The following is an 18855-nucleotide window of genomic DNA, read 5'->3' on the forward strand; positions in this document are numbered from 1 at the left end:
AATGGGGCTTTGCGTGTTTATATTATGCTTACCACAATGCACTACACTTTCAATACTGAAGGGCCTTTTACAAAGCATGTTAGTATTTTAGTTGATGTAAACAGGTTTAATTAGAAACATGCTAGTCTCTAAAATGCAGTTACCAAATATTGTTTTAATATTAAAGGAAATAATATATGTAATGAGGTTAGTATAATATGTGGCAATAAATAGTAAATAAGCTATTTTCCTTTCTATCTGGCAGTAGCCATCAGGTAAGCCAAGATGGGTGCATACCCGCACATCCAGGAGCTATGGAGAAAGAAGCAGTCTCATGTCATGCGCTTTCTGAGAGTCAGCTGCTGGCAGTACCGCCAGCTCTCTGCTCTCCACAGGGCTCCCCGCCCCACCCAGCCTGATAAAGCGCGCCGACCAGGCTGCAAGGCCAAGCAAGGTTACGTTATATACAGGATTCATGTTCACCGTGGTGGCCGAAAACGCCCAGTTCCTAAGGGTGCAACTAATGGCAAGCCTGTTCATCATGGTGTTAATCAGCTAAAGTTTGCCTGAAGCCTTCAGTCCATTGCAGAGGAGTGAGGTGGATGCCACTGTGGGGCTCTTAGAGTCCTGAATTCTTATTGGGTTGGTGAAGATTACACATACAAATTTTTTGAGGTTATCCTCATTGATCCATTCCATAAAGCTATCAGAAGAAATCCTGACACCCAATGGATCACCAAAGCAGTCTATAAGCACAGGGAGATGCGTGGGCTGACATCTACAGGCCGAAAGAGCCATGGGCTTGGAAAGGACCATATGTTCCACCATGCTATTGGTGGTTCTCGCCGGGCAGCTTAGAGAAGGCGCGAAACTCTCCAGTTCCACTGTTACCACTAATATAAGTAAAGTTTGTAAAATTCATACCTAATAATTTAGGACAGTCAAAAAAATAAATAAATAAGCTATTTTAATATTTTTATTCTCCTTCAAGGGACCAGAGGCCACATGAGTCTTGTTCACTATGTGTCCCCAGTAAATGACACATAGAATGACAGTAAATATTTGTTAAATTATGAATTAATGAAGGGCCTCAAATAAAAACCTTTGCTAAGTCACTGAATCCCACATGTCCAAAATAGTATCTAAGAGGATATAAAAACTATACTTAAATTATAATTTATATAATTTTTATATTTATAAAAATACAAATTATAAATTATGTTGGATGTCAGTTTGCTTAGTATAGACTCCCAACTCTATTAATATATTACTTATTATTACTTTATCATTAACTGTTTTGTTCTTTTATTGATCTATTTTTTCTTTTAACTCATCACTGGTCAGAAGAGTTGTTTAAACAACATGAAATAAAAATGTTCAATTTGTTAGTAAGCAAAAAATTAAAAATTAAGATTTCTTTACCTTCATCCAGATTGTTGCTTATATATGTATGTTTGTTTAAATATAAAACACAGTTTTGACAAGGGTGCAAGGATAGGCACTTTCATACACTGCTTTCAGAAGTATATACTGATATAATCTTTTCGGAAGGCAATCAGCTAGCCAAATGAAAAGTATTAACCAATCTTTGTTTTTGACCAGGGAATGTAGCTTTAAAAAAAGATATCTTAAGGAAGTTATCAAAGAGGTATATTAAGATTGTAAAAAAGAACCTTCACTAAAAAGCATAAAAAAAGGTTTATAAAAGCAAAAAAAAGTAATAAAGTTAATGGCATATTAATATGATCAAATACTATGCAGTCATTAAAATCACATTTTCAAGTAACATGTAAAGGCAGTGATACAGTTTGAATGCTTTGTCCCCTCAAAATCTCATGTTGAAATGTGATCTCCAATGTTGGAGGTGGGCCTAGTAGGGGGTGTCTGTGTCATGGCAGCAGATCCCTCATGAATGGCTTGCTGCTGTCCTCACAGTAATGAGAGCGTTCTCACTCTGTGAGTTCACACTAGAGCTGGCTGTTTAAAAGAGCCTGGCAGCTCCCTCCTCTCTTGCTCCATCTCTCACCATGTGACATGCAGGCTTCCACTTTGCCTTCTGCCATGATTGTAAGTTTCCTGAGGCCTCACCAGAAGCAGATGCCAGCACCATGCTCCCTGTACAGTCTGCAGGACTGTGAGCCAAAATAAACCTCTTTTCTTTATATTACCCAGCCTTGTGTATTTCTTTAAAGCAATGTAAATGGGCTAACACAGGCTAGGAATAGCTCAGAATGTATTTTATGTGAAAAAATAAAAGGACTTACGTGTATAACAATTTTGAAACATGTATATGCAATACATGCCTAGGAAAGATTAGAAGGATACGCCAAGATGACAGTAAGAGTGGTTTACTGTTACAATGTGAAGTTATTTTATCTTTAGGTTTTCTGTACTTTTCAAATTTTCTTCTGGTACTTTGGTAATCAAACGGAAAATACATACTTTATTAAAATTAAAAAGTATTGACAAACATGCTATAGAATGTTATGGTATATGCTATGCTATTCATTTTATTTTATTTTTATTATGGCTCTCCTAGAGGATGTGAAGTCATATCTCACTGTTTTGTTTTTAGACACAGGGTCTCACTCTATCACCCAGGCTGGAGTGCAGTGGTATGATCACAGTTCGCAGCTTCAAACTCTTGGACTTAAGAATCCTCCCACCTCAGGCTTCCAAGTAGTTAGGACTACAGGTGCATACTTCCCAAAGTGCTGGGATTATAGGTGTGAGCCACCATGCCTGGCTAAATCACAAATTCATTAATACTGACTTTTTCTTTTGAGACAGAGTTTTGCTCTTGCTGCTCACGCTGGAGTGCAATGGTGCGATCTTGGCTCACTGCAACCTCCGCCTCCCGGGTTCAAGTGATTCTCCTTCCTCGGCCTCCCGAGTAGCTAGGATTACAGGCACGTGCCATCATGCCCAGCTAATTTTTTGTATTTTTATTAGAAATGGGGTTTCCCCATGTTAGCTAGGCTGGTCTCGAACTCCTGACCTCAGGTGATCTGCCCACCTCTACCTCCCAAAGTGCTGGGATTACAGGCATGAGCTACTTTGCCCAGCCCTGACTTTTATATTTACTATCTACATTTAACACTTACTTCAACTTCAACCTACTTAATTCAACTATAGTTAGGATTAACTGAGGACTACTGAATAGAATTCCAAGATGCCTGATGGAGAGGTTTGAGTAGGAAACGATTAGTGAGACACTGAATCAGGAAAAAGACAGCACAGACCAGTATGGATTATGGGAAAACAGTAAATGTGAACTTCATATTACCTTGGTTATTTATTAATAGCTTTAATGAAAGGGAAGGAAATTGAAGAGAATGACAGGTCAGACGGAGATGAAGGGCACAGAAATGGAAGTGAGAATTCCCTGGGTCAGTCTATTTGACTTTTGAACATATATGTTTTAATGTTTTACATATTTAAAATATAAAATTATATTGGCTGTTTTGTTCACTGAGGCACTCAGAATGATACCTCACACCTAGTATTTATTCAAGAAATACTTGCTGAATAAGATACATAAACATTATATTTTGATATTTTATTAGTTCATTAACTGCAAGAAGTTTCAGTTAGCACATCTATAATTAAATATTTGTTCTAAGGCATGTTCAAATATTGTAAACTACTACACTAAGAACATATGAAGATAAACTGACTATTAAATACTCAGACTTTAATCATTATTCATTGTGATGCTGCCAACTTTAACTTCTATTGCATGACATGGAGTTAAAACAACACAATTACTTCTAAAACTATTCCAATGAATAGAAAAAGAGGGAATCCTCCCTAACTCATTTCATGAGGCCAGCATCATCCTGATACCAAAGCCTGGCAGAGACACAACAAAAAAAGAGAATTTTAAAACAATATCCCTGATGAACATCGATGCAAAAATCCTCAATAAAATACTGGCAAACTGAATCAAGCAGCACATCAAAAAGCTTATCCACCATGATCAAGTGGGCTTCATCCCTGGGATGCAAGGCTGGTTCAACATACTCAAATCAATAAACATAATCCAGCATATAAACAGAACCAATGACAAAAACCATATGATTATCTCAATAGATGCAGAAAAGGCCTTTGACAAAATTCAACAACGCTTCATGCTAAAAACTCTCAATAAATTAGGTATTGATGGGATGTATCTCAAAATAATAAGAGCTATCTATGACAAACTCACAGCCAATATCATACTGAATGGGCAAAAACTGGAAGCATTCCCTTTGAAAACTGGCACAAGACAGGGATGCCCTCTCTCACCACTCCTATTCAACATAGTGTTGGAAGTTCTGGCCAGGGCAATCAGGCAGGAGAAGGAAATAAAGAGTATTTAATTAGGAAAAGAGGAAGTCAAATTGTCCCTGTTTGTAGATGACATGATTGTATATCTAGAAAACCCCATCGTCTCAGCCCAAAATCTCCTTAAGCTGATAAGCAACTTCAGCAAAGTCTCAGGATACAAAATCAATGTGCAAAAATCACAAGCATTCTTATACACCAATAACAGACAAACAGAGAGCCAAATCATGAGTGAACTCCCATTCACAATTTCCTCAAAGAGAATAAAATACCTAGGAATCCAACTTACAAGGGATGTGAAGGACCTCTTCAAGGAGAACTACAAATCACTGCTCAATGAAATAAAAGAGGATACAAACAAATGGAAAAACATTCCATGCTCACGGGTAGGAAGAATCAATATCGTGAAAATGGCCATACTGCCCAAGGTAAATTATAGATTCAATGCCATCCTCAGCAAGCTACCAATGACTTTCTCACAGAATTGGAAAAACTACTTTAAAATTCATATGGGACCAAAAAAGAGCCTGCATTGCTAAGTCAATCCTAAGCCAAAAGAACAAAGCTGGAGGCATCACACTACCTGACTTCAAACTATACTACAAGGCTACGGTAACCAAACAGCATGGTACTGGTACCAAAACAGAGATATAGATCAATGGAACAGAACAGAGCCCTCAGAAATAATGCCGCATATCTACAACTATCTGATCTTTGACAAACCTGACAAAAACAAGAAATGGGGAAACGATTCCCTATTTAATAAATGGTGCTGGGAAAACTGGCCAGCCATATGTAGAAAGCTGAAACTGGATCCCTTCCTTACACCTTATACAAAAATTAATTCAAGATGGATTAAAGACTTAAATGTTAGACCTAAAACCATAAAAACCCTAGAAGAAAACCTAGGCAATACCATTCAGGACATAGGCATGGGCAAGCACTTCATGTCTAAAACACCAAAAGCAATGGCAACAAAAGCCAAAATTGACAAATAGGATCTAATTAAACTAAAGAGCTTCTGCACAGCAAAAGGAACTACCATCAGAGTGAACAGGCAACCTACAGAATGGGAGAAAATTTTTGCAATCTACTCATCTGACAAAGGGCTAATATCTAGAATCTACAATGAACTCAAACAAATTTACAAGAAAAAAACAACCCCATCAAAAAGTGGGCAAAGGATATGAACAGACACTTCTCAAAAGAAGACATTTATACAGCCAAAAAACACATGGAAAAATGCTCATCATCACTGGCCATCAGAGAAATGCAAATCAAAACCACAATGAGATACCATCTCACACCAGTTAGAATGGTGATCATTAAAAAGTCAGGAAACAACTGGTGCTGGAGACGATGTGGAGAAATAGGAACACTTTTACACTGTTGGTGGGACTGTAAACTAGTTCAACCATTGCGGAAGTCAGTGTGGCGACTCCTCAGGGATCTAGAACTAGAAATACCATTTGACCCAGCCATCCCATTACCGGGTATATACTCAAAGGATTATAAATCATGCTGCTATAAAGACACATGCACACATATGTTTATTGTGGCACTATTCAAAATAGGAAAGACTTGGAACCAACCCAAATGTCCAACAATGATAGACTGGATTAAGAAAATGTGGCACATATACACCATGGAATACTATGCAGCCATAAAAAATGATGAGTTCATGTCCTTTGTAGGGACATGGATGAAGCTGGAAACCATCATTCTCAGCAAACTATCGCAAAGATAAAAAACCAAACACCGCATGTTCTCACTCATAGGTGGGAATTGAACAATGAGAACACATGGACATAGGAAGGGGAACATCACACACCGGGGCCTGTTGTGGGGTGGGGGAGGGGGGAGGGATAGCATTTGGAGATATACCTAATGTTAAATGACGAGTTACTGGGTGCAGCACACCAACATGGCACATGTATACATATGTAACTAACCTGCACGTTGCGCACACGTACCCTAAAACTTAAAGTATAATTAAAAAAAAAACTAGACAATTACATGGCCAATAATTACAATGCTCAAAATGTCAATACCTGCCAATATCCTCTAATGCAAGTCTGTAAAATAGGTATTGTGGAAGTACTAGCATATTTTACCTTTAAAATATGATGGTATAAACAGAGTAATACCTACCATTTACAGAATATCTATTATATTCTAGGAGCTTTGTGCAGTAACTGTACTTTTTACAACCACCTTTAAGGTAGACAACATTTTCATTTTACAGAGCAGGAAACTGAGTCCCAAGATGTTAAGTATAATGCCTAGGGAAATTTTTCAAGCTTAAGTAAACATTCATATTCACAAGACTACTCAGAAGGATGTAGGACAAAAATGACTGCCTGCCAACAAGGCAGCACCAGGTGCCCCTCTTTGTGGGACTAGTCTTTGCAGCCATCTATGCAATAGCTCACCCAGCTACCCAAGAGCTATTCTCCTTGTGTCCCAGCCTGCTTTCCCAGGCCCCAGGTGAGATTCAGGTCCAAGAAAATGAGACTCACATCACTGGGTCTGGGAGTCACTCTGGTTTAACAGCTGCATGCCCCATGGGGCCAACATCTCTTAATGACAATGCTGTAGGTACGAAGCATTTTCCAATATATCTTATTTCTTAGTTAAGGGCTTTAAACCAAGTGGAAGACCTAGGTTTTATGTTCAAATTTATTTAAACTTCCCCTGGGTAAGAAATGCTGTGTGTCACAAGAGAAGTCTGAACTCTTCTTATCCAGACTCACACTCAGGCCCACATCTGGCCAAGAGGAGCAGAACTGAAGAGGTTTTCCCACAACAATGGTTGATCTACAAAAATCCACTTATGCTCTCCCATTTAGTGTCCCCTCTGACTTGTGATACACACTTACAAGCTGTCTGACTAGAACTAAAGCCAAAGTCAGTGTTTACTTGACTCACATAGGAATTGACCACAAGATCTTATTCTAAGCAATGAACTAATCAACCAGAGTCACTGAGTCTAGCAAGAAATGGGTATATTATAATGAAAGATTAATAGCCACACCACTATATTGCTGGTCCTAATGGACATGTAGGAACTCCCATCCTCCAGCACATTCTGTTGGAACAGCCCTTACTTTAAATCTCCCAAAAGTTAGTTCATAGATTTCTGATTATAAATTACAGTGTGATAAAATCATTAGTTAAAAAAACATATTGAAAACATAATTTTCTGATTATAGAATACATGCTCAATAAAGAAAATTAAATACAGAAAAATCCAAAGAAAACAAAAATCACAGGTAATCTCACATAAATATGGGAATATTAACTTATAAAACAGACTTTAAAAACAAATTCAAGACTATATTTTACATATTATTTATGATTCTCATTTTAATCAGTTAATACAGTGTTAACATTTTTCATGGCACTATAATGGTATAATCTTATGCAACATAATTTTTATGACATCGTTTGGGTATCATACATTTTTTGTTTGTCTGTTTTGTTTTGTTTTTTTGAGCCGAAGTCTCACTCTGTCACCCAGGCTGGAGTGCAGTGGTGCGATCTCGGCTCACTGCAACCTCCACCTCCGGGTTTCAAGTAATTCTTCTGTCTCAGCCTCCTGAGTAGCTGGGATTACAGGCATGTGCCACCAGGCCTGGCAAATTTTTGTATTTTTAGTAGAGATGGGGTTTTGCCATGTTGGCCAGGCTGGTCTTGAACTCCTGGACTCAAGCAATCTACCCACCTCAGCCTCCCAAAATGCTGGGATTACAAGCGTGAGCCACTGTGCCCAGCTATTGGATATCATAAATTATTGGCTGCTTATTATGAAACATTTCAATTACTTCAAAATTACTGAATGTTTCATTTTTCAACATTTTAGTTGCTTTCCATTTTTAATCTCATTGTCATCATCAAGCATGTAGACAAATATCATAATAAATATTTATTATATCCTTAGAATAAATTCTTACAACATAATTTGAGACAAAGAGTATAGTTTATTTTAAAGCATTTGATACATATTACCAATTAAGCCCTCCAAAACAACTGTATCAATTTACATTATCAATAATAGAATATGAGTGTATTAACAAAATTTTAACTTACCATTTTAATGGATACAATTAAGACTAACATTGTCATAATTTTCCTTTCTTTTTTTTTTTTTTTTGAGAGGGAGTCTCGCTCTGTCGCCCAGGCTGGAGTGCAGTGGCACAATCTCGGCTCACTGCAAGCTCCATCTCCCAGGTTCACAACATTCTCCTGCCTCAGCCTCCCGAGTAGCTGGGACTACAGGTGCCCGCCACTACGCCTGGCTAATTTTTTGTATTTTTAGTAGAGACGGGGTTTCACCACGTTAGCTAGGATGGTCTGGATCTCCTGACCTCGTGATCTGCCCACCTCGGCCTCCCAAAGTGCTGGGATTACAGGCATGAGCCACAGCACCCAGCATAATTTTCATTTCTTTGATTACTGGTGGGATGCTAGATTTTCACAGTCACTAGTCTTATTTTTTATTGAGATATTAGTCACACACCATTAAGTTCATCGTTTTAAAGTATACAATGCAGTGGCTTTTAGTATATTCACAAAGTTGTGCAACCATCACCATTACCTAATTCCAGTACATTTTTATCACCACAAAAAGAAACCTGGCCGGGCGTGGTGGCTCACGCCTGTAATCCCAGCACTTTGGGAGGCCCATGGCGGGCAGATCACCTGAGGTCAGGAGTTCAAGGCCAGCCTGACCAACATGGTGAAACCCTGTCTCTACTAAAAACACAAAAATTAGCTGGGCGTGGTGGTGGGTGCCTGTAATCACAGCTACTCAGGAGGCTGAGACAGGAGAATCACTTGAACCCTGGAGGCAGAGGTTACAGTGAGCCGAGATCATGCCACTGCACTCTAGCCTGGGCACCAAAGAGCAAAACTCCATCTCAAAGAAAGAAAGAAAAGAAAAGAAAGGAAAGGAAAAGAAAAGAAAAGAAAAGAAAAGAAAAGAAAAGAAAACTTTATAGCCATTAAGTAGTCAGTGCCCTCTCCCCCTGTGCCTGGCAACCACTAATCTACTTTCTACATTTATGGATTTGCCTATTCTGGACAAATGAAATGGAATCATACAATATATACGCTTTTGTGTCTGGCTTCTTTCACTTAACATAATGTTTTCAAGGTCTACCCATGTTGTAGCATAAATCATTACTACATTCAATTTTATGGTTGATAATATTCCACTGTATGGGTTTACCACATTTTGTTTATCCATTCACTAGCTGATGGACATTTGGGTTGTTTCCACCTTTGGATTGTTATGAATAATGCTGCTACAAACATTTGTGTACACAGCTTTTTGCTTGAACACTTGTTTTCAGTTCTCTTGGGTATAAATCTAAGAATGGAGTTTTGGGGTCATATGACAATTCTGTTGGATAGTTTGAGAAACCACCAAATGCTAATGTTCACATCACTGTTTTTCCACAATGGCTGTTCCATTTTACATTCTCACCCAATTTCTCCATCTCCTCACCAACACTTGTTATTTTCTGTTTTTAAAAATTTTAGTCATCCTAGCAGATGTGAAGTGGTATTTCATTGTGATTTTGATTTGCATATTCCTAATGAATAAAGGTATTACTCATCTTTGAGAAAAAAGTCTATTAAAATCCTTGCCCTTTTAAAAAAACTGGGTTATTTGTTTTTATTGAATTGTAAAGCTTCTTTATATATTCTAAATATTAAATCCTTTTCAGATATGTAATTTGCAAATATTTTCTCCCATTCTGTGGGTTGTCTTCACTTTCTCCATAGATTCCTTTGATGCACAAAAGTTTTTATTTCTGCAATTTGTCTATTCTTTCTTTGGTTGCTTGTGTTTTTGGTGATATCTGAGAAACTGTTACCTATTCTAAGTTAACATAGACTTGCGTTTTTTTTTTTACCCTCAAAGAGTTTTATATAGTTTTAGCTCTTAAGTCTGATTCATTTTGAATTAATTTTTATATATGCTGTGACGTAGAGGTCCAACTTCATTCTTCTTGCATGTGGATATTCAGTTGTGCCAGTACAATTTGTTGAAAGACTATTCTTTCCTCCACTGAATTGTTTTAGTACCTTTGTTGACAATCAGCTACTGATGCATGATTACTAGTCTTTTGTATTTCCCTTTTTAAAACTGAATTTGTAGTTTTTCCTTATTTCTTTTAGGATATTTTAATTTTTCATTTATAAGAACACTTAACTCCCACATTATCATTTGGCTTCTCAGATATTTAGAGGCAGCACTGGTAGTGGTTGCGGTGGAAACTATTTGTTGTTGTCCACCAAATGTTATCCCTTTCTTCCTGGGCACATGATGTGGGACTACACTTCCTAGCCCCCATACCTGCTGTGAGATTGACCACATGACTAATTCTCTCTAATTCAGTGTGAACAGAAGTAACATTTGCTCCTTTAAGGACTAGATCTTAAGAGAACAGGTGTGTCTTCTCCATGCTCTCTTTCCCCTATCCACTGGCTAGAACTCAAATAAATCAATGACACAGGTTTAGCCAGGCCATGAGAGAAAGTGATGGACTACCCTGCTATCTGAGTCTCTGAATAACTTCATGAGGCAAATGCTACCTATCTACTCCAAACCATTGCATTAGAAATAATTAACACCTATCTTTTGTGAACCACTGCATTTTGGGTCTCCCTATTCTAATTGTTTAGCCTTTATCCTAATTAATACAGGATTAGTATCTGGTGTAGGATATTGCTGTAACAAAAAACTAATATAGGTGGCAGCTGTTAAGTGGCAGAGTTGTAAGCAGTGATGAAACAGATGCTGCAGATTGGGAAGCTGGTAAACCTTGTTACACTATGACAAAATATCTGGCATATGATAACACAGCAAACGAGAGCGACAGATTACGCAGCTCTAGGGCAGAGTCTCTCAACCTTGGCACTGACTTATACGTAAAGCACTTACTACAAGGCTTGGCATTTAGCTCAATAAATGTTTGCTTTGGTGTTATTATTACACATTTCTGAACTGTGGGATTGTAAAATTTATCACCATTTTCCCATATGGTGCTTGCCTTTGCTAGAATCCTTAAAAATCTCACCCCTACACTAAGATCAGATAAATATTCTCCCATGTTTTTCTCTATTACATTTATCTTTAACAAACCTATAACTTACTTTGGCCTGGTTTGATGGAAGAAACACAATTTTTCTTCCTAAGAGTCTCAATGTCATGACTTTTATAATCTGTTATTTTCCCATTGATTTGAGGTACCCTTTCACAATCTCTTTATAAATTCTTAATATCTAACTGAGATCAATCATGTTTGCTGAGGAAATGAGGCTAGAGTTCAGTATAGCAGAGAAAGTCCTTACTCCCATAAAACTTAGGGAAAATCCTATTTGACAAGAATACTGTAACACCTATACTCTTTCTTTCACTTACAAGATAACTTTCAGAATCTACATATTGTTGGCATTTTCAACAGGCACACTTCAGGGCATTTTTATTTTTGGCAAGAATCAAAAATTCCCTGAAGCTTCATGGTAGGTCTGCATATGTCTTACCAAATGAAGACAAGATTAGACAGGAAGAGCACCCATGAGTTTAATGCTTGGAAACTCCCTGTGTACTTTAACTTATATTGGTCTTGCTTGGTCACTCAGATGAAGCAACTCTCTCTTCTCTATCTTAATACCAGAAAGATATATATGGCTTATGAAGGAAAACACGAATCTAATATTAGTCTCTAGTATTTTTAGAGCAAAAACAATTCCATACACTTTTTTGTTTGCTTGTGTTCACCAAGTTTGACTTTTTTTTTTTTTGAGACAGGGTCTCACTCTGTGACCTAGTGTGGAGTGCAGTGGCACTATTTCGGCTCACTGCAACTTCTGCCTCCCGGGTTCAAGTGATTCTCCTGCCTCAGCCTCCTGAGTAGCTGGGATTACAGGCATGTGTCACCACGCCTGGCTAATTTTTATATTTTTAGTATAGACGAGGTTTCACCATGTTGGCCAGGCTGGTCTCAAACTCCTGACCTCAAGTGATCTACCAGCCTCGGCCTCTCAAAGTGCTGGGGTTACAGATATGAGCCACCTTGCCTGGCCTATAGTTAATTTTGGTAAGAAAATTTGGTTAAGATACATAAGAGCTTATTGGTAGAGATGAGACATTAAGTTATACGGATTAGTGGAAGATAAGGGAAGGAAGAAAGATAAATGAATACTTACAGAACACCTACTATGTGCCAGGCACTTACACATATTTACAATTCATGAAAAGGATATTGTTCACCTTATTTCCATAGGTGAAGAAACAGGATCTTACAGTTTAAGATATATAATAAAGCAATAAAAGCCTACTCCTGGAGGGAGGCTTTCTTGATAGAATTATCTGCTTTTCCTCAAGGTCAGCAGTTCACCCGCTTTAAAGCCTCAGACAATCCTGAAGCAAACACAACTACTCCTCTATGGTGCTGGCAGACTTTGACTTGAAAAAATTTTGTTACTGAAAGTGCAAAGAATAAGAGATATTTATGAAGTTATTGTGCTCCAATAGAAAATAAAATAAACATAGTATTAGATATTAAGAAAAGTAAAACACACCAGAAAACATGAGACGCCTAACAGTGCTGGATCAGAAAGAAAAGGTATAGTTAGAGAAGAGGAACGTTCTTTGAGAAACGGTCTTGAGAAAGCATGACAAGCATTAGAAACTAAGGTAGTGAGGTAAACTCCAGATCTTAGATCTCCAGAAACCTACTGCTGGTGATGAGTATACTTCCCATCAATTCCTTTTTCAAAATTCCTTTTTCACAATTTCTTTTTCAAAAAATCTTTAATCTCTAATTTTGCTTTCTGAAATATCTACATTTGGAAAATAAATTCTCTCTCTTAAGGCCAGTTGAGAGCTTATTTGACACTAGTACTCCTTGTAAAACATCATCTAATTTGCAGCTATATAAAAGATACTGCTAATATATCACCTAAATCAATTTCAACCACATGAATTTATTGAACATGAATCCATAAAAAGTCACTCAACAAATATTTATCAAGAGTCTACTATTTGTCAGACATTATTCCAGGTACTGGAGACACTGCATGGGGAAAAAAAAACAACACAAAAACTCTTGCTCTTAAATGTGTTATGGCAGGTTGTAATAAATACAATAAACATAAACAAAGAAAAGAAATAGAGAATGAAGAAAAGATGCCACCTTATGTTGTGTAGTCAGGGAAGGCCTCACTGTTAGAGTCACATTTGAGCAAAGACTTGAATGGAGTGAGGGAGTATCGAGTTCTGTGGCTCTCTGGCATTAAGAGCTTGCTTGAGGAAACATCACATGTAAAAGTCCAGAGGTGACAATGTGCTTGGTGTGGAACAGTGAAAGGCCAATATGATTAAATTACAGTGAGGGAAGGGATAGTAGATGACCTAGGACTTTGATAAGAATTCTGAATTTTAAATTTAGTGAGAACAGAAGCCACTAGTAGGTTCTGACCAAAGAAATGACATAATCTGATTTAGGTTATAAAAGGATCACTTTCGCTATTACGCAGAGAATAGACATAAAGGTAGGGGTGGGAGTAGAAAGCCAATTAGAAGAATCTTGCTAAAGTACATGCAAAGATAATAATGGTGGCTTAGATTATTAGAATATTAGCAGTAGACGTGGGGAATTTTTTTTTTTTTTTTTGAGACAGGGTCTCACTCTGTCACCTAGGCTGGAGTGCAGTGGCACAGCATGGCGGCTCACTGCAAGCCTCAAACACCTGGGCTCATGCAATTCTCTCAACTCAGCCTCCTGAGTAGCTGGGACCACAGGTGCATGCCACCATGCCTGGCTAATTATTTTATTTTTTGTAGAGATGGGGTCTCACATTGCCCAGGATGATCACAAACTCCTGGGCTCAAGCGATCCTTCCCCTTCAGCCTCCCAAAGTGTTGGGATTACAGGTGTCAGCCACTGTGCCCAGCCAAAAAATCATTCTATTTAAAGGAATTATTAATGGGATGAATGAGGGGTTTGGAGTGGGGCAAGAAGGATGACACTAATACTTTTAGCTTGAGTAATTCCAAGAATATAGTTGTCATTACTGAAATTGGGAAGATCAAAAGAGTAGCAAGTTTGGGAGGGAAAAATCAAAGGCTGGGTAGGTAACCAGGCTGGTCAGGAGATGAGTAATGTACAAAGAGATTAAGAAAATATATTGAGTATGATGAAAGCCAAATTTATCAATGGTAAGGAAGATATTTACATACAAACATAGAAAGGGGGAAGGCTACAAAGAATCTGAAGTATTGAACCTGCCATCAGACATCTCAATGTGAATTGATATCTATACATATACAAACACACACACAGATATATACAGAAACATATCTGGCTGTATGTGTATGTAATAAAGATAGGAAAAAACTGAAGTGCTTTTTCTACTCTCACTCACCACTCAACACAATACTTCTGACTTCAGATGTGTGGGGACTTTCCCACATGCCAAGCAATTCCCTGGCAGATACCAGCTGGACATCCTCCAGTCCAATTCTGACACTCTCTTCCTGGAGAGCGTCAGGTCTCACAGACTGCTAACCCACAAGACTGCTCCCCACTTCAGATGCTAATTGGAAGTTTCAGGTTGTGACCTGTACTTCTGACCAACCAGCTAAAAATTGGCATTCCTATGACACCTTTCTTAGGGTCGATTAGTTTGCTATAGTGGGTCACAGAACCCAAGGAAACATTTTATTTATACTTACTCATTTATTATAAAACATTATTACAAAGGAACAGATGAACAGCCAGATAGAAGAAATGCATAGGGCAAGGTATGGAAGAAGGCATGTGAGGCTTCCATGCCCTCTCTGGGTTGGCTACCCTCCAGGAGACTCCCCGAACCCTGTCCTGGGTTTTTCATGGAGGCTTCATTACATGGGCATAATTGGTTACACCACTGGCTAATGGTGATCAAGTCACCCTTTAAGCTCCTCTCTGAAGTAGGTGGGTGGGGTGGAGCTAAAAGTTCCAACCCTTTAATCATGTTTGGATCCCTTGGCAACCAGCGCCCATCCTGACGCTATTCAGGAGCCCACTAAGAGTTACTTCATTAAAACAAGATTCTCCTATGACCCAGGAAACTCCAAGGGATTTAGGAGCTCTGTGTCAGACACTCCTATCATTCAGGAAATTAGAAAGGTCTTAGGAGCCCTGTGACAGGAACTGGGGTCAGAGACCAAATATAGGAACAAAAGATTCTCTTAGTGCCCCTTATCTACAAGGGCTTTAGGAGCTCTGTGCCAGGAACTTGGGGGCAGAGACCAAACATGTATTTCAAATTATAATATTACAGTGCATACATACATATATTTCCTAGTTCTGCCCACTAAGGACTCAAAGTAATAGCACACAGAAGCAATCAGCACACCAAGTGCTTAGTTTTTAAATATCATCTTCCACTAAAAGGAAACAGGGGTTCTTGGGGAAATAGTTGATTCCAGAATTGGGGCAAAGAAAGTACATGATAAGCCTGGAACATCCTGCACCAGACAGGAAGTGCTCGGAGAACAATGGGGACATACTCCTATCAGTCAAGTATGGAGCAATTTGAGCGTAAAAATAAATAGTAAGAGTAACAAATTTCAATCCATTGAATAAAATAGAAATCCATGGACATAATGATATAAATAAATAAACAAGCACATAAATGGCAGAGAATAGAAACTTCTTCCTTCCATTAGAATGCCAACTAAGAAAAGCAGAAGAAATGATGAAAATAGAAAACCACCATTTGGCAACCATCATAAAGGTGGTTGATTCAGGAGGGTTTCATCAAAGTATGCTAAGGCTGGTGAGTGGAGGTCTGCCAAGGAACAGGATATTAGCAGAGTCTCCCCACAAAATACTATTTGTCTCAATCTGTTGAGGCTGATACAAGAAATACCATAAACTGTGACTTATAATCAACAGGTTATTATAATCAACTTTGACTTATAATCAACAGGTTATTATAATCAACTTTGACTTATAATCAACAGCATTAATTTCTCTTACTTCTGGAGACTGAGAAGTCCAAGATCAAGGTGCCAGCAGATTTGGTGTCTGGTGAGGGCCCACTTCCTGGATCATGGACAGTGGCTTCTCAAGTGGCGGAAAGGGCAAGAGGTCTCTCTTGGACTTCTTTTATAAGGGCACTAATTTTGCCCTCATGACTTAATCAAAGACCCCACCTCCTAATATTATCCCCTTGGGGGTCAGGACCTCAACATATGAATTTTGGGGAAACTTCAGACCATAGCACTATTGCATAGGGGAAAAATGATGATTTCATAGTGGAAAAAAAAAACCCAACCCTAGAAGACACCAAATTGACTAGGTGACCAATATTAATATCACCAGGGGTGAGACAGTTTGACATCATGCACTTCTTCATATGATACACAGAGAAGACACAGCATCATTTCTGAGGTATTTCTGCCAAGAATGCATGATCTGACAGACATCCAACAGAATCAAAGGACTCTACTCTTTAAAACTGTCAAAGTCATAAAAGGAAAAAAACTGAGGAACTCTTCTAGATTGAAGGAGACTAAAGAGACATGGCAACTAGATTTCATAAATGATCCTGGATTGGATCTCAAGTCAGAAATAAAAAAGATATTTTTGGAACATCTCGTAAAAATGTGTATTGGGTCTGTGGTTTGGATGGTAGTATCTGCTGATGTTGATTTCCTGATTTGGATGGCTAGGTAAGGGAGTAATCTTGCATGGCGGATATAAATTCTGGAGTATTGAGAGGTGAGGAGGCATTATGTTCACGATTTGCTCTCAAATGGATCAGAAAAAGAATAATGATAATAGATATACATATTTATATATACACAAGCACATAAACAAATATATAGTGAAGGAGAGGGAACAAATAGAACAAAATGTTAACTGGGGCATATAGGAGTTTGTACTTTCTTGCAATTTTTCTACAAGTTTGGAATTATATAAACATAAATTATTTTAAAAAGTTAACATAAAAACCTATTCTTCATTTCTATTGAATGATAAATGTATACAATATCTGAATCTACAGATAAATATATGTCTAAACACACGACTCTTACCTCACCATTTAACTACTTTAATGTACTCTGTTGTAATCTTAAAAGATTTTGGCTTCATTTCACATGAAAACCTCAGCAATAAGTGTTCCCACTATTTTACAAAGGGGAAAGATGGCTTGCTTTAAATCAAGTCAGAGGAAAACCTTTGGAGCTAAGGACTAGAGTGCAAAAGTGACAAGTTCTGGCCAGGTGCAGTGGCTCATACCTGTAATCCTAGCACTTTGGAAGGCTGAGGCAGGCGGATCACTTGAGGTCAGGAGGTTGAGACCAGCCTGGCCAACGTGGTGAAACCCTGTCTCTACCAAAAACATAAAAATTAGCTGGACATGGTGGTGCTGACCTGTAGTACCAGGTATTTGGGAGGCTGAGGCAGGAGAATCACTGGAACCCAGGAGGCGGAGGCTGCAGAGAGCTGAGATCGCACCACTGCACTCCAGCTGGGCAATGGAGCAAGGCTCCATCTCAACAAAACAAAACAACAACAAAAAACAGTTGTTGGACTCTATGTAAACACCACGGAACAAAATCTAACAAGTGAGTATTTCAATATTTTCCTATACTGATCCATCAGTTTCGACCTCAAGTTCACCAATTCCACTTTCTCCTTTTATTAAAAATCTATCTTCAGAGAAAGGTCTCTTATCTCCTTCCCAAGTTTTATCTATAGTCACTTAAAAGTAATCAGATTTAAGAAAAAGTTATCTATTTTAACCAAATCTCCCTAAGAAATAATCTTTTTAAAAGTTGAAAAAAATAAACAGTAACACAAAATTCAGACTCTTGTTTCATAAAAGGACATTCTAGTCTGCCAAAACAACTTACCCATTTCCATCTATGGAAACAGAAGCACTGGAATAGATAAGTCTCTCAATTATTTTCTTGCTTCAGCACTCCTACAGGATATTACATATACTCATCAGTAAGATATGTGTGTGTGTGTGTGTGTGTGTGTACATCCATGCGTGCATGGGACACACATCTCCTTACATATCAGAATCTTGGGAGGACAAGAAGAGAGACAAGCCACTTGAGATTCACAGGCTTAGATGGTCTCTATGATTCTGTCAATACTCTTTACCCATTTTAGAAATTTCAATCCTGGTTTCCCTGTTATTATTTCTTTTCCACTTCATATATCCAGCAGTCTTTTTTTTTTTTTTTTTGAGACGGAGTCTTGCTCTGTTGCCCAGGCTGGAGTGCAGTGGCGTGATCTCGGCTCACTGCAAGCTCCGCCCCCCAGGTTCACGCCATTTTCCTGCCTCAGTCTCCTGAGTAGCTGGGACTACAGGCGCCCGCCACCATGCCCGGCTATTTTTTTTTTTTTTTTGTATTTTTAGTAGAGACGGGGTTTCACCGTGTCAGCCAGGATGGTCTTGATCTCCTGACCTCATGATCTGCCTCCCTCGGCCTCCCAAAGTGCTGGGATAACAGGCATGAGCCACCACGCC

The 18855-nt window shown here is 38.4% G+C and overlaps 2 protein-coding genes across 4 annotated transcripts in view; one reads left to right on the forward strand and one right to left on the reverse strand.

The window, feature by feature from the left end:
* Positions 1-18855, reverse strand: part of FCHSD2 (FCH and double SH3 domains 2) — a 306616-nt gene that overhangs the window by 103830 nt on the left and 183931 nt on the right. The gene's annotated exons all lie outside the window — the stretch shown is intronic.
* Positions 265-857, forward strand: LOC109028893 (large ribosomal subunit protein eL15-like). The gene is given in 1 exon segment (XM_055356760.1): positions 265-857. A coding segment is annotated over 1 exon segment (573 nt). The 3' UTR covers positions 838-857.

The sequence above is a fragment of the Gorilla gorilla genome, chromosome 9, assembly GCF_029281585.2.
Source record: "Gorilla gorilla gorilla isolate KB3781 chromosome 9, NHGRI_mGorGor1-v2.1_pri, whole genome shotgun sequence".
NCBI lineage: Eukaryota > Metazoa > Chordata > Mammalia > Primates > Hominidae > Gorilla > Gorilla gorilla.